General features: G+C 37.4%; 1 protein-coding gene across 1 annotated transcript in view; it reads left to right on the top strand.

Annotated features, from left to right (window-relative positions):
- DAPK1 (death associated protein kinase 1) overlaps positions 1-25,555 on the top strand; it is an 82,520-nt gene extending 56,965 nt beyond the window's left edge. Inside the window, exons 12-25 of the mRNA XM_014869135.2 lie at positions 106-204; positions 994-1,092; positions 2,261-2,359; positions 3,751-3,948; positions 4,920-5,117; positions 8,018-8,116; positions 10,745-10,822; positions 12,870-13,092; positions 15,472-15,660; positions 17,428-17,625; positions 19,802-19,940; positions 21,259-21,379; positions 22,755-22,943; positions 23,535-25,555. Of these exons, the coding sequence (XP_014724621.1) occupies positions 106-204; positions 994-1,092; positions 2,261-2,359; positions 3,751-3,948; positions 4,920-5,117; positions 8,018-8,116; positions 10,745-10,822; positions 12,870-13,092; positions 15,472-15,660; positions 17,428-17,625; positions 19,802-19,940; positions 21,259-21,379; positions 22,755-22,943; positions 23,535-24,767 (3,162 nt within the window). The 3' untranslated portion in view covers positions 24,768-25,555. The remainder of the gene's footprint in view (positions 1-105; positions 205-993; positions 1,093-2,260; positions 2,360-3,750; positions 3,949-4,919; positions 5,118-8,017; positions 8,117-10,744; positions 10,823-12,869; positions 13,093-15,471; positions 15,661-17,427; positions 17,626-19,801; positions 19,941-21,258; positions 21,380-22,754; positions 22,944-23,534) is intronic.
- The last annotated feature ends 910 nt before the right edge of the window (positions 25,556-26,465 follow it).

Here is a 26,465-nt window from a genome sequence, read left to right as displayed (position 1 = left end):
AAAGTGGAAATCCAGAAATGCTATTCAATGCCTGCCTTCTATAGCACTGTTTTCTTAATCCTTCAGTAATTAATTACATCATTCTTGCTTGTATTTCACTGTTAGCATGGAACACCTCCACTACTGATTGCAGCTGGCTGTGGAAACATTCAGATGCTTCAGTTACTTTTAAAGCGTGGATCTCGTATTGATGTTCAAGATAAGGTTGGGCTTCTGCTTTTCAACTGCTCTATAATAATAAGTTTTTTAGTACAGTTAGCAGGAGACCAGCAGTTCAGACCAAGTGGTATTGGAAATTAAAAACTCTGAGCTGTAAATCCTGTTTTCTGTCTTCCACAACAAAAACATATGACCAAGTTTTTAGCAATGTCATTTGCTCCTAATACATAGCCTCTGATTTTCATCACTTTATTAACTGAAATAATTCGAATGATACTAATCTTACAGTGTAGTTCATGCTTACAAAACCACCTCAATTAATTCAAATTAGCGATTGCCCTAAAACACAGGGGTGAACTTTATTTAATATAGAATGATAAATTAATATTTTAGCTGTGGAGAATATTGCAACTAAAATTCATATTTGATGGAGGATAAGCTTTGCAATAAGCTTATTTTCCAGATGGGCTGTAACAGTTCATTTAAAGCTTGATGAACTGTATGCTTCTCCATCTAATTGATGGTAAAGCAAGCAGAAGAAAGGTTTTTATCTCATGACTGTTTTTTTCCAAAGAACTCTCGAACAAGGGAGAAGAGGATTATCCTTGCAAACAGTTAATAATCCTGTTAATCATCCTTGCACAGAGGGGTTTTTGTTTTCACTGTTGGTATGTAGGGTTCTTGAAATTTTTTTAAAAGTGAATGTGTTCATATAAACTTGAATAGATTTTCAGTGTGTCTGTGTACACCTAAGTGCACATGTACCTCACTTGGAAATCTAGAATTAGAATTTTGACTTGAACAATAACATCTGAAATTAAATATTTTTGACAGGCTGGATCTAATGCAATCTACTGGGCTTCTCGACATGGACATGTAGAGACACTGAAATTTCTCAATGATAATAAATGTCCTTTGGATATTAAGGATAAGGTAAGAAAATAACTCCTTTTCTACACAGAGGACCGCTTCCTATAACTTTCATCTTAGCAGAGAGATAGGTCTTTCAATTGAAATGGTTTTCAGCTGTGCCATAATTCCAAGAATTTTAACTGGCTTTTTTAGTGTAGTTTTCTAAGTTGACATATAAGGCCGTGATAACAGAACTTTGAAGTAGCTGGATGTACTGATTATTTTCCTGACAAATGTTCACCAAGTGTGCATGTTAAATGTGGTGAGTACATGGTGGGTAGGTGGGAAGTACAAGCCTAAATTAATTTTCACTTGAAGACTTGATTTCTCATTGGAACTCAAGGTAAAATCGTGATTCGGTTTTTCATTCCTCTTGATTGAAAATCACTTTTGTCTGACAAGTAAATTTGACTGTTATTAAGTTGAGTATAAGGAAGCCTAACAATTTATAGCTGATGAGCACTTACCTTGTCTTTGGCAGTGTTATTTGAGCAACATATGCCCTAGAAACTAGTTGCTGTTAAATTTTTATACCATAGCAATGATTTTTTACTAGCCAAAGCTCCAGTAGAGAAGAAATTATACTTGTGAAACAGTTTGCTTTGTTAAGAGAACCAATGTAAGGCAAAGTACATTAGGAAAATTGTTGTTTGACTCCTGATAAGGCTACTAGGAAAGAGGTTACTCTCTTAATAAAAATACTGTTTCTGTTTCATATAATGTCAAAAAAGAAAGTGTTGCATATAGTTAGACATAGTGACCAAAATGCACCAGGGTACACAAACATATTAGACCAGCTCCTTACAGTTGAATAAACAGGGCTGGGGGGGGAGCATACGGAAATATTATGAATATAAATGGGACATCTGTTTCAACACAATTGCACACACAGCTTCCTCCTCGTATTGCTCAGAAATCCCGTGGTGGCTGTGATCTGGAACAAATAAAGTAGAAAAATAAGTTCTGGAAAAAGAAAGGCTTTGAAGAAATAACCTACCTGCCAAGCAGTGGTGTGTCTGTCACCTACAGCCAGTTTGCAACTCTGCTGATGGAGCTGCGTGGCTGGGCCAGGGAGAGGGAAGAGCATCCCTTGCAGGACTCAGGGCATTCAGGCCGTACAAGGTGTACAGGCAGTGAAATCGTGGCGTGACACAGGAAATTACACTGGCATGTTCTCCTGTAATTGCAGTCCGGGGAGACCGCTCTCCACGTGGCAGCTCGCTATGGGCATGTGGATGTGGTTCAGTTTCTCTGTAGCATTGGATCCAATCCGAACTTTCAAGACAAGGTGAGTCAAAAACACAGTCTGCATTTTTTTCAACAAATAAAGCTTTATATAAGTGGTCAAAACTTCAAGTCTCACTTTCAGCCTCTGGCATGTTTGCAAACCAGAATTATGGAGGTTTTGATAGTTCTTAATAGATAAAGATTCTGTGAAAAACAGAGAGAACCAACCAGTGCTATAAAATACAGGTCCTCTGAAAAATGAAAGCTTAAAGACAGAGAAACAACTCTATGAAGGTGTGTATTTTGTGAGTTCAGCTAAAGATTTTTATTCGTTTTTGCCTTGCGTTCTGCTTGGTTTTAGCAGTCATAGGATTTTTCTGCAGTGTCAAGGACTCATTTTTGAAAATGAGAGCAGGGCTCAGGAGGGTTTCTTGAAAGGTCTGTAAAGTCTTGCAAGAAAACAAAGAAGAAAAGGCTTAATAGGAAAGGCTTAATAGAAAAAGAAAATCCATTTGACCCAAATTTGACTCCACAAGCCTCCCCAAGTGCTGCATCCTCTAGGAGTTCCTTTTCATTGTTTAAGGAGCCCTAGGCTGAGAGAGGTCGTGACACACTCTTTGTCTGTTTCTTCACACTCAGATTTTTGCAGAAACATTGAATACAGTCAAAGTCCTCTGCTATTATCAGCCTCAGTTGTCTCCTCTTTTGCCAGGTACAGAAAGTATATCCCATTTCTTAGGATTTGATAGAGCTATTCTTTTAGTGTGTTTTAATTCTCCCTGCTTTTTCAGTGGGCTAGTTTCAGCATGTTTTTGTGAATCATTTGAGGTTTTTAATGGTGTTCCACATAACTGCTCTGGTGTACAATGAATTGAAATTGAATATTTGAATATTTTGAAGTTTCCTGGGTTCAAGTGAAAAAACAAATTGGCACTTCAGTCACAATTGGACTCTAAATGCAGACAGTTCAAAGGCTTGTTGTGATGCATCTTTAAAGGACTTGGGTTTTTAAGTATCTTCACTGCTAGAACATTAGGATGTGCTTTCTCAACATGGTAATCAGAGTGACCTGCCTCAAACTGCAAGTCTGGTGGGATTTGCATCTCCGTGGTGATCGATCTGTTTTAGACACTGGATTAGCCACAGCACACAGGATGCAGAAGTTGTTTGTGAACAAGGGTCTGTTTTCAAGTGAGAGAGCCAAGATAGTTAGCCTCAGGAACATGGATAGATTTAAAGTAAGATTGCTGACATACGAGGTGTCATAACCACTTGTATGTCAGCTGAACTTATTCTTGGGTTTTGAATGTCAACATTAGAAATTACAACATCTTTTTATAGGGTTTACTTAGTAGACTGTCTTTTATTTTTTCATACCATTATTTTTAAGTTGAGGAATTATTCTTCTTGAAGTTTGGTTGAGTCCTGTGTTTTGATTTTCGATGTTGATAGGAAGAAGAAACCCCACTGCACTGCGCTGCTTGGCACGGCTACTACTCTGTTGCCAAAGCACTCTGTGAAGCTGGTTGCAATGTGAACATTAAAAACAAAGAAGGGGAGACCCCGCTCCTGACAGCATCTGCTAGGGGATACCACGATATTGTGGAATGCTTGGCAGAGCACAGGGCTGACCTTCATGCAACAGACAAGGTTAGTTATATCCGGAGGCCAAGGGACGTGTCTCTCGATTGCTTCATTTGAGTGCTGCAAGTCAGCGTTGTTTCCACAACATGAATTTTCGTAGCAGTTCACACAGGGCCTATTGATGGCTGAAAGAGTCTTTAAGGTTTTCTACTGATGATTATTATTCCATGATTGGGTTTTTGCTGATCTATCACCTCCTTATAATTTATCACCTCATGAGTAGCACTCTGAAAAATTGCAGGAGCACCAAGTAATTGGCAACAAACTGTTAACTTCAGAGAAAAAGATAGATTTGCTGTTGGCCTTTGATTACTATGGGTTGGATAATCACACCCATTTCCAATAAGAACTGTATAAAAATATGACTCTATTTGATTCAGAATCAATTTTTGTCTTCCATTATGTAATTCCAATAAATAAATTTGGAATTTCATTGCTTGCATTTTTGGTATGGCTGATCTTTTAGCTACCTTTATTACTCATATTAACAAAATAGTTCTTCAACTAAGTTCAGAAAAAAGTTTTCACTTCTAAAAAAATTGAATTGTTTTTTCCAGTTACATTGTCTCTTTAAGTTGTTCCACGGAGAGAAAGCACTGTCTTTAAAGCTACTCATCAGAAAAGATTGCATGACTTTTGCATCACTAACTTCTGTTTAGTAAACACTAGAGTTTACAATATTCAGCTGGTTTTTACTGTTGATCACTCTCCTCCCTCCAAGGAAAGCTGGTAGAAGAGAATATGAGTTTGTATTTAATTTGTTCCACTGCAAAATGGCTTAACAGAAACTTGCTTTCATCTCATGACTTATTTGTTCTGACAGGTATGGTGTATCTCCTTGTCTCCACCTTCAAATTAAAAACTACTGTGATTCTTGAGGCAAGGAGATGCATCCTATTACTTGAGAAGGTTGTGATTTTACTAAATGTTTTTATTTTTAGCATTATTTGATCTCACAAGTTGTCTCTTTATTTCAGGATGGTCATATAGCCCTGCACCTTGCTGTAAGAAGATGTCAAATAGAAGTAGTTAAAACTCTCATCAATCAAGGATGTTTTGTAGATTTCCAAGACAGACATGGCAACACTCCCTTACATGTGGCCTGCAAAGATGGGAATGTGCCTATTGTGACAGCACTGTGTGAAGCAAGTTGTAGTTTGGATATCACTAATAAGGTAAATGGCATATGGATGCTGGATTATCTTTTCATTAGGTGACCTTTTCAAGTTCTCTGATATGAAAAAGTCTTTTCTTTGATTTTTCTGTCTCTCAAAGTGGCCAAATGCAAAGTATTAAATGCCTCACCTCACAAATTTACCAAAGTTCGCTTCAGTTGAATAGATCATTGAACATGCATGAAGAAAGGACCCAGGTGAATTATCACAGTATGTTTGCCAACCCTCTTCCCTGGACTTTTAGCTTTGAATTATGCAGATTACATCTAGGTGCAAAAGAACACATGAAATGCATTGCAGCTGGCTTTGATTTCATATGTGACATTAAGTTATACATAGAATTGGAGACTAGTATGTTTTCTGTTACAACATCATAACTAAAAATGATGATTGCAATGATTATTGGTAGATGAATGCCAGCTACAAACAATCTGTAGGTGGTGTAAGCACTTTCCAAAAAGAATATTTCATTACCTGTCCCTTAATTTCGAGACACTAGTGTCTCTTTTGTTGCTTCTGGTGTGCTCATGCTGTAGTGCCTGGGATAGCTAAACATAATGCTTTACTGGTTTATATTATGTTTTTTTATCCTGGAGGTCTTTAAGCGAAAAGTGAGCTGTTTCAGGAAACTTTCTTTATATGGTTTGAATAGGTCAGGGTCAGCCATTGAACTCTGCTGACAGGCTGTGGTGCTTAGGGCTTCATATTTAGCTCCGAATGTCTTTCTCTGCCCTATTTAAATTTTATATATGCTATAAAGTTTAAAAGTTACTTATAGGAATCTTTATGTTGCTATCTGCAATTCCTTTAATTCAGGTGTTTTAGCTTCTTCATGTTTTTTCCTGTAAAAATACATATTCTAGCAATACTACTTTGCTAGTTAACACTTCTCTTTATTACCAAAGCACTTACACTGTATTAGGCAGATAAAGAAAATTATCAGGTTTTTTGAGGATTGTCCATGCAATCACTTCTGGTTTCAACAATTAAAATCATCAGCTGTCTAATGAAAAAACCTAAAACATTGCACTCCCCAGTCCTGCTTCTCAGCTTAAATCTGATTGACTAGGCAATGAAATCCAGATCCATAGATAAGAGCACATTTTAGAGAAGTCAAGTTAATGGATCACGAGGTTGTTGCCCTGTTTGCTAATGGAGAATGCTGAGCTGGGATCACGACTGGCATGCTATGGGAAAAGTAATTAGCCTTCAAATGTTCAGTGGCTGTGGGATCATGGCTACAGAAGCTGTGGTTGCAGTTAGTCTTTTGCTGTTATTCTTTTAGAAGCAATGTATTCTGGAGAGATTTTTAGAGAGCCCTTTATTTGAAATGGTGAGTTTGGGTGTTATTAGAGAATCTTAATTTCTCCTCTTCAGGAGCAAACCCTGTAGTAACAGGGCATTAACAGAATTAACTTCTGTCCTTAGTCCAGACATTTGGCTTTGTCCCACATGTGTGTAATACCGATTGAAGGCACTGTCTGTCTCTTTCAGAGATTGAGTGCAGTAGAACATCACACGCATTTATTTAGAATCATAGAATCACAGAAGCATTTTGGTTGCAAAAGAACTACAATATCAGAGTTTAATGGTTAACCCAGCACTGCCAAGTCGACCACTAAATCAGTCCCTAAGTCCCACATCTATATGACTTAAACACCTCCAGGAACGGTGACTCCACCACTTCCTTGAGCAGCCCATTCCAGGGCTTGACAACCCTTTTAGTGAGGAAATTTTCCCTGATATCCAATCTAGATCTCCTCTGGCAGAACTTGAAGCCATTTCCTGTAGCCCTGTGACTTGTTTCATGGCACAAGAAAGCTGCACCCAGCTCACTACACCTCTTTTTAGGCAGCTGTAGAGAGTGACAAGGCCTCCCTGGAGCCTCCTTTTCTCCAGGCTAAACACCCCCAGCTTCCTCATCCTCCTCACAGGACTTGTGGTCCAGACACTTCCCCAGCTCCCTTCCCTTTTCCAGCCATGCCCTAGCACCTTAATGTCCTTCTTGTCATGAGGAGCCAAAAACTGGACACAGGATTTGAGGCGTGTGCCAAGAGCAGGGGGACAGTCCCTGCCCTGGTCTTGCTGGGCACAGTTTGTAACACGAGCTGAGGTGTAGGGTTTGGAGGAGCCTGAGTGTCTTTTCAGATTCCAGTTGCCAGAAAGCTGGCTTTGCTCTTGAAAGAAGAAATACTTCTTTCAAGAAATAGTTTCATGAGTTTGTTTCTGATTGTAGACAGGAAGATGTGAATAGTAGGCTAGCAGCAGAAAATTAAAGGTAGGTTTTTTAACAGCAGCTCTGAACATGCAAAACCAGAAGTGGATGTCATGAGGACCTGTTGTCAGTGAAGAGATTCATGAAAAATAGAAAAAATTGGAAAAGCAATACTTTACAGCACTTTCCCTCTTCACTGAAAAAATATATTATTTCATGATAACTTCTTTCATTCACTCCTTTTATTTCACTGGATGAAAGGGGGAGATATTTAATCTTCAGTAATACTTGGATTGAAGTAGAACCCAGAGTTCTAAAGGTTAAGGAATTAGGGTTGTTTAAGTGGCTCATATTTAATTAAGTAAAAAGACAATTAAAGTTTTGAAATTAAAAAGACACTATCAAATCTAGCCAAAAAAGCCCTCTAAAGGATTCCTTTAGGAATAGTGATAGTGATTTAGCTATAAGATTAATTCCCCATTTTTAAAATAGTCATCTAGCCTTTGTTTTTAATTGCACTTTTAGCAGTTGTGCTTAAGCTGCAATCAGAAGTACTTTTTCTTCTTTTTGCAAAACCTTTCCTTTGTATCAGTATGTATAATTGTATAATATGTCTGATTATTATTTATAAAATTTAAAGTGAAGTTCTTTGACTGATATAGTGACACTTCTTTCCTCATGTTAGTATGGAAGGACACCTTTACACCTGGCAGCAAATAATGGCATTCTTGATGTTGTCCGGTTCCTTTGCCTTACTGGTGCCAATGTAGAAGCATTAACTTCTGTAAGTATTGAGGGATGCTGTTCTTCTTTTTTTTGTGCATGACAGTAGAAAAAGAACTCATAGGTGTAGGAAAAGGACATTATATTTTGAAATTTGAAAAAAAAAGTTGTATGTTATACAACATGAGTGGTACTTGTTATATCTCTCTTGTCTACTTGTTCCCTTCTTGCAACTGAATTTGGAACTGATTATGGTACAGTACAGCTACCACTTTGTCTACACCTAATAATTTCTTCATCTTAGAATTACTTGCATTGTTGTGTTCTCTATAAGCACAGTGAGTCACTTCATTAAGAGGTACATCATTTTAATTCACATTTGAGAAACATACAAATGCATTGCATGTATCTTAAATACTTTTCTTGCTTTAAAGGGGTTAAGAAATTCTGATTTTATGGTGGGAGACGTGGTTGCATGGATGAGTGAACTAGCATGCAAGTATCCTTGTAAACAAAATCATTCATGTCAGATCAGCTAGCACCAATGCTTCCAGTTAGTAATACTGAAGGCATTTTTCACTTTCAGTAGGGTGAGAAACATCCTCCTAATGACATACCCACAGCAGGAATGAAGTGTCCTTCGTCATATGCATGATAAATTATAGACATCATGCACGTTTTGTATTCAGATCCAGCAGATCATTTTACATTGCTACTCACTGTAACCAATGTATTCTGCTTAGAAATAACTACTGCTCTTTATGAGGAAGACATGTTGTCATTAGATTTTAGTTGAGTCCACATTTTTCAGAGTTCTTTTCCTAACAAATTATTCCTGAGATGGCTGAAATGGAGGGGGAAAAGAAGGAAACTTCTGTATCATTTGCCTTACCCATTTCATAGAAAATACTAATTTTTCTGTTGTTTTCCTCTAGATTTAGCACTACAGTCTCTTCTTTTAACCACAGATCGTACATAGGAGGAGAATGCCAATAAACTTGGAATTGTGCCTTAAACAAGTTTAGGACTTAATAATTACTTTTTGATAACTATTGGACTGTATATTACTATGTCCCCTATTAATAAGAATGAAATGTGCATGCAGTGGACTTAGACTTGTCACTTGTGTTTGTCTTTTTTGTTTGTTCATTACATCCCGTTGTGTATATGTATTTGCACTACTATGTGCTGTAGAGATGAGATAAAATAAAAGGGTGATGGGGAATTCTTGAGCTGTTGCACCTCATTTATGTCATGACAGCTGTGTTGGTATAATTGCCTGTGTGGACACTGTCATTACAAGATAAAAGTACATTTTGTCTCTTTAGTTTAGGTCAGTTTGAAGGACATAACAAAATAAATAGTGCTGATAATAAATCTAGCAGGAGCAGTACACTGAATATACATAACCATCCATTATTCCAGCAGTGTGGCAGCAAAAAGAAGGAAAAAGGAGGAGAGGACCAGAGGAACCTGAATGTTGTGACTTTAATATTTCAGTTTTGCATCAGTTTGCTAGAAGGTGGTTAAACTGTCCTGATAAGTTTATTAACAGCTCCTTCTGAGCCAGTGCAATAGAATTAATGGCCTTTTTCTTTTCTCAGTATGCCGTTTCTGAGGAGCTAACTTTTCCAACACCATTAAGGAATTGGGCTGTATTATGAATTCCTTGCCTTCATTCTGGGTTAAAGCCCATTTTGGAACTAGTCTATGTGTAATTTGATTACATGGATGGCATTAAGTGTCCCTAGAAAACCTTCCACTCCCGGAGTATACAATCATTTCAAATGTTTGAAGACTGCCCCAAAACATCTGTTGTACTCACATGTTAACTGGCACTGTGCTGTTGGATTCTCCTCATGGAAGTTTATAAACCAACTTAAAATTGTCAGATTGATTAAAAATTTTGGATGCAGATGCTTGCAAATGCCACTTGAGGCTGTCTGGTTTGCAATATAGGGAGCCAGTCAGCCATTGTAATGGAATATTACCAGTAGGTGCAAAATATGCTTTCATGAATCCTGTAACCAAGCCCTTCTTATATGTCAGTTTTGCTTACCTATTGCTATACCAGTGTCTAGATTCTCTGTACTTTTCAGGAAAGCTTGAATAGGAAAATTACTTGCTATTTTGCTTGCCGATGTATTCTCAAATTCTCTTATATAAGATACTGAAATAAACAAAATACTCCTAAATTATTTCCTCTGTAAGAGTCAAAGTAGTAGGCAATTTTTCTTTTAGTCTTTTTAATATTAAACTGCTGATCTGTGAAACATACGTAACTAAATGACAAAACCAGAATGCTGAAGGCAGCTTTCCTTCTCCTTTAAAACTTGCTGATGCAATTTAAACTGTATCCCTTACAAGTTTCTTACTTTCTGGAATCCTCCAGTGGCTGATATGCCACTGTCAGTCTTTATCCATTGGTAAACAAACATTCACCTCCTATTCATGTGATTCAATATGCTGATATGTCCCTTCTTTATGACCATTTAAATCTATTCCATGGGTAGTATCTAGAAATCATTATCATCCTCTAATTGGTGAGAAGAGAGATGGAATTCAGGGGGAAGAGTGTTGACTTTGCTCTGAGACTCTGAATTCAAAGTATTTTGTTACAGTGGCATCTAGATGCCCATCTGTAAAAGAAAACTGAAGGAACTGCTGCTAATAATTTGTGTTTTAACAGGATGGGAAAACAGCAGAAGATCTCGCCAGAGCAGAGCAACATGAACATGTAGCCAGTCTGCTTGCAAGACTTAAAAAGGTTGGGAATACATGAATTTTAAGTGAGGTTTTCATCAAAGCCATTCTAAAAGCTGTTGCAAAATTCCTTGCTGCAATGGTGTCTTTTTATTTTATTTTATTTTTCCTTTTTATATTTTAATTTGAAATTATGCCCTCAATTAAAGCAAATATGTACATACTGAAGAAGTTGACTAAGCTAGCCTGCACCACTGATTTATATCTATCAGTTTCTGACAGTGCCTAGCAAAGCATCTAAGGTGTTTAGTAGAAAATAAACTATTAAGAATTAGCACATCCCCCAAGATGACTTATTTCCTCACCATCACCATTTCCCTTAATTAAGGTATGAAGGATGGGGGTTTTATGCCCCTTACAAAAATGTCAATAACATATGGAATAGTTGCCTACGTTCTCATTGTTATCTTTTAGTTCTGCATTTTTAGGATATCCAAATGTCTTGTCAGCTAGAACAAAAAGATGACCTGGGCTTGTTGTGAGGCAGTATGTCTGACACATCTGATACACGTTGATTAGTCAGACAGGCAGCATCATTCATGCTGGGAAGGTTCAGAGCCTATTTGGCTGGAGACTACAGGCAAGAGCCAGACCAATTAAAATAATCCTGTTATAATTATAGTGATGAGTCTGTGATTGGAGAAACTGACATAAATGACCATTTCTATTGCTAGTAAAAGATGGTGCACACCGTGTATTGCCAAGGTAGAAGTAGAATCATGTCCTTTAGGCCTGCCAGCAAATCTATACTTCCTAGGACTGTAAACTATATGTGCGTGAAGATGTGAGAAAGTACAAAGATCAGACTTCCTTTGCAATTGCAGCTTTAGTAAAACTTTCATAGTAGGCTCCATTTTGCATCTCCACACCAAACTCTTATTTGTGTCTGCATGCAGGCAGGTAAATTTGTGATTTATTCATGACGTAAATATGAAAATAATACAAATTGACTTAGAACAAAGGAAGAAGGTCAGATAGATCCCTTTCAAAAGAAATATTAGTAAACTGTAACTCTCTTCTTGATAGTGGAATATACATTACTAAAGGCCTGTCTCTATATATGTGGGGAAAATACATGGTAACCATAAACTTCATTAAATTATACTTTGTAACAGAGAATCTGATCAACTGAAATTAACAAATTATATCTAACCACTGAAAATGTTCTAGTACTACTTAAAATGGCCAGTATCGTGTAGTACAGAGCATACCTTCCACTTATTTTGGGGGTTTGTGCAGTATTTTGCCTCTAACACAGACACGTGAAGAACCTGCTGTCATAGTGGCTCTTGTGGAGGATTCAGGATTAGCTGTAAACAGTGCAGTGTTTGCACTGTGTCTAACTTACTAAATAAGCGCCTGCTGGTGAAGATGGAACAAAACTGCGTGCACTACTGTTTCTGTCAAATTTCTCAGCTCAGTTGCTGCATGCTTAAATTCAGGGGTTCTCATGCTACATGTAAATTAGGTGGAAATGCAGAACAATAGAGCCTCTCTTTCAGCTCTAAATGGGGAAGTGAAGAAAGGGAAGGTGAGCCTAGTTCCTTTCCCCTCAGACTTTTCTGCTCTCTCCCTGTTTCCTTGAAATTCACCCAAACATGAGAAGCACAGAAAAAGTTGATGTAAAGAAGAGAGAAGAAATGCACATTGAGTTATTGGATGGTTCAGGTGATAGCTGTCACAGCAAAATTCTGCAATGCTGCATGTATATTCTATAGGAGTGTCTATATTGGTTAACCTTCTGAGACTGATGGGTGAGGAGAATGGGCACTGAAAGAGACTAGTTTTGACACTTTGCCCTCTCCATTGAAGGTCAGAATAGTTCCATTCACTGATTTGAGCCTGAAGATGTGCGATTTTCATGAAATGTTAAGGCGTCTCTTAAGACTGAGCATTAAACTCTCCTGTCTGCCTGTCCAGTAACTGATGGCTTGCATGATGAACCAGATGAACACCAGTCTGGCAAGAAAAATGTATTTAAACCCTATATTGAGTTTTTGGGAGGCAAAATATGCCACATATTCTGAATTCTTCTTTGTGTTGAATTTTAGGATACACACCGGGTGATTTTTATCCAGCAGCTGAGACACACACAGAATCCACAGCCCCGGATCAAACTGAAGTTGTTTGGATACTCTGGTACTGGGAAAACCACCCTAGTGGAGTCCCTCAAATGTGGCCTGATACGAAGCTTTTTCCGAAGACGTAGGCCTAGGCTCTCCTCCACAAACTCAAGCAGATTCCCCCCATCTCCTTTGTCTTCCAAACCTTCAGGTATGGTTTTGAGCCATAACATTTGTATGAGAAAACATTTTCCTCTTATTCTCTAAGCTGCTAAAATAAGCTGTTGGCTGCCCTGTAAAAGACAGGACAGCCTGAATCTGTAAGAAAGAAAAAAATGGGAGAGGGGATTGACTTCTCTGTGCATAGGCTCGTACCTAAAGTATAAGAGGAAGAAGACTAGCAAGTGTGAAGGATACATGAGTAGTTAAGGTTTTGCTTACATGCTGCATAAGTGAACTTGTAGAGTGGAAGACAGGATTTGTAACACTGCTGTTTATTTTTCAAAAGAAGTCCTAGGCTGTAAACATCAGTGTCATTACTAGTTTCCTTTGTGCTGGAGGAACTTCAACAAACACTGCAAAATTGGAGCAGTTGCTGCATCTCTATGTGATTTTTAAGTAATAATAGGTTTCAGAACTGCCTCTGATGCCTTGGAGTGTTTTTCCCTAAGGTACAGGATTGAATTAGCCCAGTTAGAGGTGTCTAAAATCATCTTAAAATGGAAATGGAAGTTCTCTAAACTGAAGTAAACGTTTGCAAATATTAGGGAATAGATCTCTCATGACACACCAGCTGGTCTGTGCAAAGTGGGAAGAGCTACAATGTGTGGAGGAGCTAGCTAGATTTATACTTAAGCGTGCACCCAGTTCTTCAGTTCGAAGAATCCAGAGGGGGAGAGTGGAAAGAGCAGTGAATTGTTTGTGTGGGTCCCTTTTCTAACACTGGGAGCCTACACCAGCAAGGCAAGCACGTTGAGGAGCTCAGGTTTAAACTGATATTTAGAAGTGGTCTTACTGTGTAAGTTTTAGATGAGGCTAGGTTTGTCTTTTTTTTGAAAAAAACAAACTTTTGGATAATACTTGCAAGTTTAGATTTTGTTCATAATTTTAAAGTAATATTAGAACAGTGCTAGTAGTAGCATTCATCTCTACTTTATCTCTATTCACTGAGAAAGCTATCGAGCATTCACAGAGCGGCTTAACAAGGGAAGATCCATGCCACAGAGATTGTCACTGCATTTGATGTCTACTTAACACAAGGGCCTCACATCTGTGACAACAGAACAAAAGAGCTTGATTAAATTAATCAATCAAAAGTTCTTTATGTATTTATCTTAATTTACAGTGCTATACAAAGGGCAATAAATCACTCAAGGAATATCAGTTCCTGGAGGCAGTACAAGATTTTGACTGAAGATAGATTTTTTTTTGTGTTGGTTCGTAACAGAACCAAAGAAGAGGTGTTATGTGCTTACACTATCATAAAATCAGAAAGACTGCCAGTCACACTGGAAAATCAGTGTAGAAATAAAGGTGAATTTGTAGCATGCCCTTCAAAAGAGCTTATCTACCTAAATATAAAGCCAGAAAGATGTGCAGTTCTGTACATACAAAGCTACTATGGTGTTATTTTAGCATTTGGAAGTTCAAGTTTTGTTTCTTTCAATATATGGGGGTTTTTTGGGGAAGTAAATCATTATATAGCATGTAAATTATATTATGGGCTGAGTGACATAATCAGATAAATATTTAAATCAGCATCATTTGGTCTATACTTGGTCACATGATTTGTTTGTTTATGTGTTTGTTTAAATTCTGTAAAAATAAGTGTGCAAATTCACTAAATATTTATTTAACAAGAGCCAAAAGATTTAAATTTTACACTAGGAGATCAAACATGAAAGCGTAGTTTTACAGCTAACAAGTAATTTTTTCTATTGTAAAACCCAAATATTAGAATTTGCCAACTAGTAGACGAAAGAAATATTTATCCACTAGATGGTGCAAGTCAGTTAAAAAGCCTTTTTGTTTGTCATTTGCACTCTGGGAATCTGAATAAACAAGAAACTTAAAGATTGCTTGTGAGTAAAATAATTTTGGCAAGGGGCCTGCTTTTCTCCCCCAGCATCCCAGATTCTTGCATAACGCTTGTTATACAGTGATATTTTTTATCATTTCTTACAGGAATCCATAGTATGAATATGTGACATTTCCATGTCAATAATAATAAATCATGCAATGAAATTGTAGCCCTTAGCTTTAAAAAAAAAAAAGGCGGTATATCCTTGCAACATAGAACTTTAACTATTCAAACCTTTCATGTACATAAATTTCAGTCTTCTTCTATGCCTCCCTCTCAGAGGTATATCTGCTAATGGACATAAGTGCTTTATAGGATCATTCTAATATCTTACTCTTAATCATTCAGAATAAGAATGTAGTTGTGTACACCCACAGCTTCATAGGCATTTCCTTTCTTTGAAGAGCACTTTGGGCTTTTTAATCTTTTATGGCTTGCATACTTGTTTTGAAGTGATCTTGTTGTGATTTTCACATGGCTTGTAATCTCATTTTCCTTTCCCTGACCCAGTTTCAGTAAGTATTACGAATCTTTATCCTGGTTGTGAAAATGTCAGCGTGAGAAGCCGTAGTATGATGTTTGAGCCTGGCCTGACCAAAGGAGTATTAGAAACTTTCGTATCACCTGCTCATCACTCTCACTTCTCTTCTGATGACCAGTCGACAAAGGCCATTGACATCCAGAATGCCTGCTTACATGGTAAGAAGAGCCCTGAGCTGGGGTGCCTTAATGCTGCAGGACAGTTAATGTCATTTAATTTGTTTTTTAAAATAAAAATGCAGGGGGAAGTCTGACTTGTTATAGTAGTGACTGTGTTTGACAGTCCAACACTGGTGGGATTTAATTTCTTTGAGAAAGTAAATCTGCCTGAATTATTGTAGTTGTCATAATAAACATTTTAATCACTCATGTCAGATCTTTAAGATATTACATAGAAACATTTTTGAGGTGAGTAAGTGGGACAGTGGAAAAGAGGGATTTGGTATGACAGGAGCATGTCGGCAAAGTAGTTACTAGTATGAAGGCTTCTTCACCTATAATATATGTCATCTGGGGATTTTATCGGATTTAGTCTGGTCCCATTTAGTCCTCACCATTTAAGTAGATTCCCAGCAATGTGAAGGAAATACTGTTTCCAATCCATGTCAGGACTGGAGAATATCTGGTGACCCCTGCAGTTCATCAGTCGTTATGAGTGGAGCTTCTGATTTAATTTCTTTTTTTGCAAGGAAACTAACTGCTCTGCAGTTGAAGCCAGTTAGCAGTAAGAGGGGTCAATCACAGAAGGTGTCATAAGTACATACAAGGCTTTTGGCTCTGAGACCGTGCAAATTGTACTTTTACTCCACCAGCCATATTAAGTGCCATTACATAGGTGGTCAGGTCTCTTCTTCATAGTGTGCCTTAGCAGCTGCAATTTTGAAGTTTAGATAATATTAATCAAGACTTTACTTTGGAGACAGAAACCTGCTTATGAGAGCATAATAACAAATGCAGTGCCAAAACATTTATCCTAGATGCTGAAGAGTTTTCCAAGTAGCTAAAGCTTTTTTTTTGTGCAGGCTAATTTCTCCCTTCAGTGTAATTTGAAGACCAGTCAAGTTCTGCAGGGAAACAGAGTTGTGCCATGGGCTGTCAGAAGGATTTTCTTTTCTTTCTCTGTACTGTCTTGATACAGAACAAAGTGTGCACCAGGTGAACTCTGAGTAGCTGCATCCATAACAGCAGGTTGGAGTGTTTTGACTTCTCTCCTTCTAGAAGTCTGAGGTTCATCTTATTCACCATTTATTCAATTAGAAGTAGTACAAGTGCGGCAGGTATCACCCTAATCAGATGGAGCATCTGGGAAGTGCAACTTAGTAACACTTTTCTCACCCAAAGCTAAAGGAAATGGCAAAAAGAAGCATGGAGCTCTTGGAACCCTTAACATCCCTGATTTACTAACACTATATGAATAATACAATTCTGTAAAGCTAAGTAGCTTCTCTTTAGAATGTGCTTCAGTGGTTTTTAAAATCAGTGGTGGCATATTAAGAAGAATAATTAATAAAAATATTAAGCTTTTCTGAAGTGAACATGAAAATAATGGGAGCCGTTTTTCTTGGTTTTCAAGACAATTATAAGATCTGCTGCTGTTGTTCAAGGCAAGACTCAATTTAATTGCATTTAATAAGACTGCATTCATTTAACACAGGTACTTATATGTAGCATCCAGCTAAATGTCCTAGAGAAGGAATGTGAGAAAGGAACCGATTTGAGGGTCTAACTGCTAAGCCTCTGAAACTGACTGAAACTCGTTCCCTTTGTTCATGATTGCATTTTCAGTCTTGCTTTCTCACATGCATACAGTTTATGTTTGTGAAAGTTTAAATCAGATTAAATGTTTTGTTTGTATTTCCATGGCCAGAAGATGTTTCATGTTTATTGATGAAGTGTGATCTCTTTATCTGTTTGTCTGTTTTTCAGGAGTTGGTGATTTCAGCATCTGGGAATTCTCTGGGAATCCTGTGTACTTCTGCTGTTATGATTATTTTGCTGCAAATGATCACACTGCAATTCACATAGTGCTTTTTAGTCTTGAGGAGCCTTATGAAATACAGTTAAACCAAGTGACCTTCTGGCTCAATTTCCTGAAATCATTGGTCCCAGTTGAGGAGCCAATAGGTATGTTCTTGTGCTTGTTAATGAAGTATTAGAGATCTGTAGAATAAAGTTTCTTGTATTTCTCTGCAACTTTCTACAACATCCGTGTTGGCTGTCTTCATCCCCATGTATTCAACAAACTTCACATTAGGTTTCTTGGCAAAAGGGAATTTTATGTGTGGAAGAAGCCAGAAGAGTTTCACACACCACTTAGTTCAATTAAAAAGTGTCACAAAATACAATGCAATATCTGTGGCACTAGGATTTACATCTGTACATGGCAGATGAAGTTGTATGTCAGATAAGCTGTCAAGAGTGCTTCAGAGAGCTGGAACCATTCAAAACCAAGTTTCGACATATTGCTTAAATTCCTCTTATACCTAGCCTCAATAAACAATATTTTCAGCATAAATTAATCTTGTCAGGGACAACAGGACAGAACAGTTTTATGGAACAGCATTACCCCTCAGTACGTGCAACTTTCATGTGTATAACTGAAGTTCTACTTGGACTTCAAATAAGATAACTATTTGGTGCTGATGCATAGAAATCAGTCTTTCGTGTAAATTTCACATATGCTCCAATTTTGCACAAGTTTTAAGGAATTTTATTTGTTTTTTATTCAGGCTTACTGAAAGTTACTTGGTGGGCAAACTTAACAAGGTCTGGTAGTCTAGATGTATATATAGTAACATAACTTGTTTTTATTTGTAGCTGAGTATTGGTCTGCAGACCGTGACAGTTTCTTGGACTAACCAAGCTCTGACACGTGTCTTGGTTCAGTGATCTGAAAGATTTCTGCAGACAGTGGATCTAACTCAGCACTCAAGGACAGTTGTAACAATGCTAGGGATTCACCAGACAAATGTATTAAATACTTAACGTTGTGCAAAGAGTTGTTTTCTCTCTCTTTCTCTGTTCTGGTAATTTCTGTATGCATTATCTCAGCCAGACAGTGAGCCAAGGCCAGCTCTTGGTTTTCAGTTCAGGAATCTGAGTTCTTTTATTTCCTATTTTAGATCAAATTACAGTGTTAGTAATATCAGCATTTGGATCTAACCAACAGTAAATTAGCTGTGAAAGTTAAAGCTCAGAAATTTGCAAGAAGGTGATAAAGCTGCAAATACAGCTGATTTGCAACTGCTGAAAGATTTTCACAGCTCCTCAGTCTCAGCTGATTTTTTCCTTTTGCATTATTTAGATACTTCACTTAACGGGTCAGTCTGGGTTCCCATTCGTCTCTGTATTGTTACAAATCTCTCAAGTTATGGATATTTGCAAAAAAGTTAAAACTCTTGGAATTTCCTTCCAGTTATTTTGTCTAAGTCCTTAGCTGCCAATTAAAAAAAAAAAAAATTACAAAATACTTGCCTGGAAGTGTTATGGAGAGATTTGGGGAGATGTGGCTTTTTATGAATTAATCAAGATTATGTAGCTCTTAGTTTATGAGAACTGAGAGCAGTAATGTAAGCATATTTCTCCCGTGGAACTTTTTTAAGACTAAAAGGGCAGGATTTGGTGTACTGTCTCTTTTAAAAATAGCTTAATGATGTCTTCTCCCTTCTGGAATATGAGTTTGAGAAAAGATTGAAAACTCTGTGTCCTGTACTGTCACCTCATTCATGCCATTTGTATCTTTCTTTCTTTCTCATTCTTTTTCATGGCTTCTGCCAGGCTTTCCTACTTAACTCTCACCTAAGTGAGAGATCATTGTTTGTGTAAGTACTGCAAAATAGCATTCATATCAACATATGAATGTTGTAGACATTTTTTGTTCTTACAATCCTGTATTCTGCACCTGTAATATTAACGATTATCCAAAGATTATGCAAAACCCTTTCAAGAAGCTGTGATTTCTAATTATTCTTTCGTCACACTGTCATAGTTTGTAGTTAGTAGCTGTATCATTAGTGCTACTGATTACTGTTTTTGTTAAACCAATAAAGTAACAGAATATAAATGTATCTGATGTTATTCAAATAGTGTAGCTATTAAAAATGGGCCTTATATAGACAATCCTATAAGCAGGTAATTGCCAGAGCAGTTACACTGTTACTGGCTGTACTTTGAGTTGGTAAATCACCACAAAGTGGTTGGTATGAAGAATGTAAAATGTATTTCTTCTTTTCTGGCTCAGTATCAGCCGTCTCCATAGGCATGCCTCATAGTGAGGGAGTCCTCTTTATTTTTCTTCTAGCATTTGGTGGAAAGCTGAAAAGTCCCCTGCATGTTGTTTTGGTTGCCACACATGCTGATATAGTTAATCTGCCTCGGCCTGTAGGGGGAGAGTTCTGGTATGACAAAGACATCTCCTTGTTGAAAGAAATCAGGAACAGGTAAGCGGGAAGTATATTTATACATAGCGTTTAAACATGCTAATTGAAAAGAAAAATACTAAAATGCATTGGAATAGGTAATGGGTTTTTATATGGCTTATATGAAAATATGATATTTTGAATATGTTCAGGAAGCATATGTTGTGCTAAAGTTGAAATGTTTACCGGATTTACAGTGAGTAAGCTGCCCTAAGTGAGCTAAAATGAGCCAAGTGGTGTCAAAATTTATTGTGGTGTAGGCAGTCTCACCCTGTAAACACTGGGCTACATCCAAAGACTCATTCCAACTTTCTAACATCTTGGTTCTCGGGTTTTGCACTGGTGTCAGAAAAGCAGGCCATCTGCAGATAGAAACTCGGGATGCAAAAGAGGAAACTTTTCTAGACAACTATCCTTAGCTCCTTGCTGATTTAGGATAGGTATGAAAGAAACTTAAATGGGGCCTGGAAGTACTCCCCACTCAGTTTGCAAAAAGCTGGACGTTGTGTAGTCACACAGGTGATAAAATCATCCAAGAGGTGCTTAGAAGTTATCAAAACTTCTAGAATTCTTTGGCAAATGTCTGGAGCACATGCTAATGGTAGATGGTAAGAGGGAATTTTCCATAAACATATTATTGTTTATAGTAACAATACCTTCTATTCAGAGTGAGCATGTAAGTGGGAGACACTGGGCACGAGAAATCATCCATACCTGCGAGTATAGACACTTGTCTGGGCTGTACAAGAAACAGATGTAGGAATTCCAGCACAGTAGTGGTGGAAGTAGGGGGCAGTATCTTAATCAATTGAAATAAACCAATAGAAAAATACCTGTGTGTCATCCTTTGTGTTGGAATCCTTTTAAATGCAAATCTGTCCAGAGCTAGGCAAACAGGTTTGTGTGGTTGGAAAGTCAAAAGGAAGTGAGAAAGAGAGTTGTCAACAGGAATGACTGCTGAACTGTTTAAAGTGAGAAGAAAGCAAGCAACAGACATTAAGACCTTAAAAATAATAAATTCTTGTAATCTCTTCTCTAGTAAAAGGTTTTGTTTTGCAATTACAAGTCATGTGATCCAGTTACAACTTTTTTACGCATATTCTCTCTTCATCCTGAGAGAAAACGATTTTCTCTCAATATCTCTGATTATTTTCAAGAAAATTATACAGCAGCTATAATGTCTGTGCTTATAAAATATCTCAGCATAGTCATTACTTAAACTTCAGGAAAACTGAAACTTGAGGAAAAACAACTCTAGTACAGTTTAAGACTGAAGTACAATTGTATTAAGAAATAAACTGGATTTGGGGCTAAGTTAATTATAATTCTTTTCCTTTAGATTTGGAAATGATTTGCAAATTTCAGAAAAGTTATTTGTCCTGGATGCTGGAGCATCTGGGTCTAAAGACATGAAGCTTCTCCGAAATCACTTGCAAGAAATAAGAAGCCAGATAGTTTCTGTAAGTAGTGTCTAATGGTCTGGGTTGGATCAGCCAAAATATGAACTTCTTGTGTAATAATCTACTGTAAATTTCAAACTTAGAATAATGAAGTATACAGAAACCACTGTTGTTCCAATGTTCTAACAGCACACTTGACAGGTCTTGTGATAAACAAACCCTTGACGTAAAAGATTCAGTCAGTATTTTCAAAATAGCAGCTGTTCAGAGCAGATGACCAAAATACTCTCTGTTGAAAGGAAACTATTTAAGATTTCAGTTTAAAGTCATAATTTTGTTTTTTGATCAGCAGTGACTGGATTCCTTCCAGCATTGGCTCCCCCTTTTTGTTTTTTGTTTTTTTTTTTAAATCAGCATAGTATCATAGAGAAACAGAGAAATATATTATAAATATATTCCAGGAAAATAAGTTTTTTCACTAAAATCCCACCAGAGTAGAACAGTTTTCTCAACTGTTAGAAAAATTATTCCAAATATGGATATGTAAACTGAATAGGTATTAAAGTTTTACTACATCTTTAAATTGAAAAATATTGCTTGCAGATGTATCTGTATGGGTAGGTATATGCATATGAGACTAAAAGTAAAGTGTAGCCATGGTTTGATGTTATCACCATGAATCCATGGAGACTTCCATACTAAGGGGGACCAAGTCATTTTTTTGTACCTGTGCTAAATGTATTAATATTATATTACACACCAACAAGATTTTCTGCAGCTACTGTTGAAAGTATTGTTTTGTAATTGATTAAAAGTGGATATATTACTGAGTTAATTCTGTGGGTTGAGGAAAATATTTGGATTCATGTAAAATTCAACTATTTTACATTCCTGATGGTCTCTCGATTTTGTAAGTTTTTCTTCTCTAAGAAAGATTTACTATAGCTATGGTCACTAGTTTGAAATCCGAAGGGGTTTACTGCACAAGAAGTGGAGGCTGTGGCTTGACAATACAGCAAGAAGGCATCAGTAAAGTCTAAGGCAATCAGTACATCAAAGTACCATTTTTGCTTCTTATTTACTACTCTCCTGTTTCACCTTTTGAAGTAAATTGGTCCTGTAAAGATATTGATGAATACAGATTCTAAATAAATTCTGAAAATTCTAGAAATAAGCATTAACTTACAGATGCATGACAGCAACTCATGGTGATATTTGGAAAATTTACTTATTTCAGTGAAAAACTGGTTTCTGCAATTCACTGTTTTATGAAAAGGTAGATAGATCTTACGGCAAGTGAATGCTAAATGAAAGAGTAAGGATCCAGCACAAAGGGAACTCTTTGGATCTGAATAGTCATTATGAATGCATTAGACCTCCAGAAAAAAAATTATTACCACTATTTTTAAATGGATGCTTCTTGTGCTTTTCTAAGGCTTGCCCACCTATGACTCACCTGTGTGAAAAAATAATCTCCACACTGCCTTCCTGGAGAAAAATTAATGGACCCAACCAGCTGATGTCCTTGCAGCAGTTTGTGTATGATGTACAGGAACATCTTAATCCCCTAGCAAGTGAAAATGACCTACGGCATATTGCACAGCAGTTGCATAGCATAGGAGAAGTAAGTATTTTTATCTAAATTCCATGTCTTTATTTGCAAAACATTGTTGTAGTAGAATATTGCTTTATGAGTTTAAGCAAATGTCTAAAGTTGTTTGGTTTCTTCCTCTTCCTCTTCAGACATCGTAAGAAGTAGAGAGTACTTACTTACATTTTCTGCTATCATTATGTCTTGTGGTTTCTATTTTGTTCAACTTAATCTCTTTGAGACAGGAGGAATTACAGTTTATTGCTATAATTGTAAGAAGATAAAATACCCAGAAAGGATCACTGTGTTATCACCTTCAACAAAGTGTTCACTGCATATGAGAGATTAATATGTGTCCTTTAGAAATTGAAGTAGGATATCACCTTTGCCTAAACAGATTTTCAGGGCATGACTAGGCTTTCAGCTATTGGGCTCTAATAATTTCATTTGTAGTGGAATATAACAAGGTCTGGTTTTTGTTCTGAGTACTTGCTATATTTAAATGCACTGTTTTTTTCCTGTGAGCAGTGTTAATTAAATTGTCAGGTCAGTCTATTAGGAAGGCGAGAATGTAGGCTATCATCTTCACAAGATGTAAACAGTAACTTTCATATTTATAAACAGATTAACATTATGCAGAGTGAAACTGTCCAAGATGTTGTGCTTCTGGATCCTCGCTGGCTCTGTTCTAATGTCCTTGGAAAAATCTTGTCAGTGGAGAACCCAAAAGCCCTCCATCACTATAGAGGTCGGTACACCATAGAGGACATCCAACGTTTGGTGATAGATAGTGACGTGGAAGAACTGATACAGATTTTGGATGCCATGGATATTTGTGCAAGGGACCTTAGCAGTGGAGCAATGGTGGATATTCCTGCTCTCATAAAGACTGACAATCTCCACAGGTCTTGGACAGATGAGGAGGATGAAGTGCTGATTTATGGTGGTGTTAGAATCGTTCCTGTGGAACATCTTGCCCCCTTTCCTTGTGGAATTTTTCATAAAGTTCAGGTGAATCTCTGCAGGTGGATTCATCAGCAGAGCACAGAGGGAGATGCTGATATACGTCTCTGGGTAAATGGATCAAAGATTATGAATCGTGGAGCTGAGCTTTTAGTGCTGCTGGTCAACCACGGGCAGGGTATAGAGGTTCAAGTTAGAGGACTGGAAACAGAGAAGATCAAGTGCTGTTTACTTCTGGATTCTGTGTGCAGCACCATTGATAACTTAATAGCCACGACCTTACCAGGTCTTCTGACTGGGAAATACTACCTTAGTCCTCAGCAGCTGAGGGAACATCATGAACCAGTAATGGTCTACCAGCCTAGAGACTTTTTCCGTGCACAGAGTCAAAAGGAGACATCGCTAACTAACACTATGGGGGGATATAAAGAGAGCTTTAGCAGTATACTGTGTTTTGGGTGTCTTGATGTTTACTCCCAGGGAAGCCTAGGAATGGATATTCATGTTTCTGATCTGAATCTACTTACCAGGAGAAAACTAAGTCGACTTTTGGATCCACCTGATCCAATGGGCAAAGACTGGTGCCTTCTTGCCATGAACCTGGGCCTCCCTGATCTTGTTGCAAAGTACAATACAAATAATGGAACACAAAATTACTTTCTCTCAAGCCCAGTTCATGCTCTTCTGCAGGAATGGAGTAATGCACCTGACAGCACTGTAGGCATACTAATGTCTAAGCTGAGGGAATTAGGTCGCAGAGATGCAGCAGATTTCTTACTGAAGGCATCTTCAGTATTCAAAATTAATTTGGATGCTAATGGTCAAGAGGCTTACGCCTCCAGTTGCAACAGTGGCACATCTTATAACTCAATTAGTTCTGTAGTGTCACGGTAAGAGGAGGTGTTTTGCATGGGCATCATTTCAAGGTGAAGAAAGGAAAAAAGATACAGTATAGAAGTTACAGTGCATACAAATATATGAGCTTTTGCATCAGAGGATCCTTCTCTGGCACCACCTTTTTTGTGCATAAACTTTCTACTCCTAACTGTGAATTGTTGCTCTTTATTAAAAAGACTGGTGTACTTCTGGTGGTTTAAAACTATTTCTGATTGAGAATGTGCTGCTTAATACTGCCATTTCAACTGGAAAGTCTTAACTTTTGGATTACGTACTGCAACTGTTTTATATAATTCTCCCCATAAAAAGTTGGGAGAGAGGAATAGCACATAGTACCTTATATGTGTGTTTCTTACATCCTATTTTTTTTTCTTTTCACTGTGTCCTCTGCTTAACATTTTTTTATATTTGTAAGGAGAGAAATCCACCATTTGTGGTCAGTCTGACCAAACTTAAGCGCATCGTTTTTAGCTGAAAAAGTGAGTGCCTTTTGCAGAAGGGAGAGTGCAGTTGATTTGAATGACCCTGCTGGAGTTACAAGAACATGCTACCTCTGTTTCACTTAAATTGTCTGCATGCTTATCATTGCAAGTGGTGCTTGCCTGTTAATTTTTCCTGCACTTCTAAGTCATTGGTGATGACTCACGCAGAGCATTCTTGTGCCAGTACTATAGGTATAGATGTGATACCTAATCAACTTCAATTACAGTCAAATCATAATGTGAAAATCTCTTAAACTTGCCAATTATCATGCTTCGTTATTTCCATGCACCTCAGGTAAAAGTTCATATCATTATAATAGAGTTCAAAACACACAAGTGTTGGATACTGCAGAATAATATTGTCTAGCTGTCAGTTGTAATTTGTGTATAACAAAGGTTTTCTACTATTAGATCCTGCATTACTTACTTCCTGTACTTGAAAACTTTGATGGGGATAAAAAAAAAAAAAAAGGAAGCAAGGTTTCTTGCAGTGATAACTTTAAAATTGATATGAGGGAATATGACCCATTCTCTGTTCTGAAAAGCATGTAATTTTCATGGTGCGATATGTGTTTGTTTATATATATTGTATGTATATATATTAAGACTATTTTTTCCTTAATCTTACATTGTAGTAAATTTTAAAGGATTTTTCTACAAATAAACTGTTGCTTGTTGCGTCCTTTTTGATCACATTCTGTTGCTGAAGGGTATCAAAACTTCTCTTTTCTTTACAGTCAGAATTGAGGAGAGGCAACGCCTGCCTTCTGAGGTTCTGGGAACCTCCTGTTTGACTTCAGGGGAATTTCTTAGATGCTGCAGGAATATATATGTGGGGGTTTTTTTATTGCAGACATGATCCCTGTGCAGCAGAGGGATCTGCATTCATTTTAACAAATGGCAAGACCAAAACAGTTTGCTACATAGCTTTTCCTTTGTGGTTTTTCATAATGGAAACCAAAAGAGCAAATGTGAGTCTGTCATCAGGAATTCTCCAGTTAATGCTGTGCTGCAGAGAGGACACTACATTAGAACTTGTACTGCAATAATGGTTCTTTACATTAAATCTCCCCTCATCACACAGGGTCTCTGCTGGTGCTGCTTATTTAAAATCTCAGCATCACTCCCTGATAGCTGCACAGTCTTGGTACGGCACGCTATGCAAGCAGCTTTGCACAATACCTCTGGCCTGTGTATGCTGCAAAGGATTTAA

Source organism: Sturnus vulgaris, chromosome Z (assembly GCF_052056855.1).
Source record: "Sturnus vulgaris isolate bStuVul1 chromosome Z, bStuVul1.hap1, whole genome shotgun sequence".
NCBI classification, from domain to species: domain Eukaryota; kingdom Metazoa; phylum Chordata; class Aves; order Passeriformes; family Sturnidae; genus Sturnus; species Sturnus vulgaris.
This window is presented reverse-complemented; position numbering and strand designations above follow the sequence as displayed.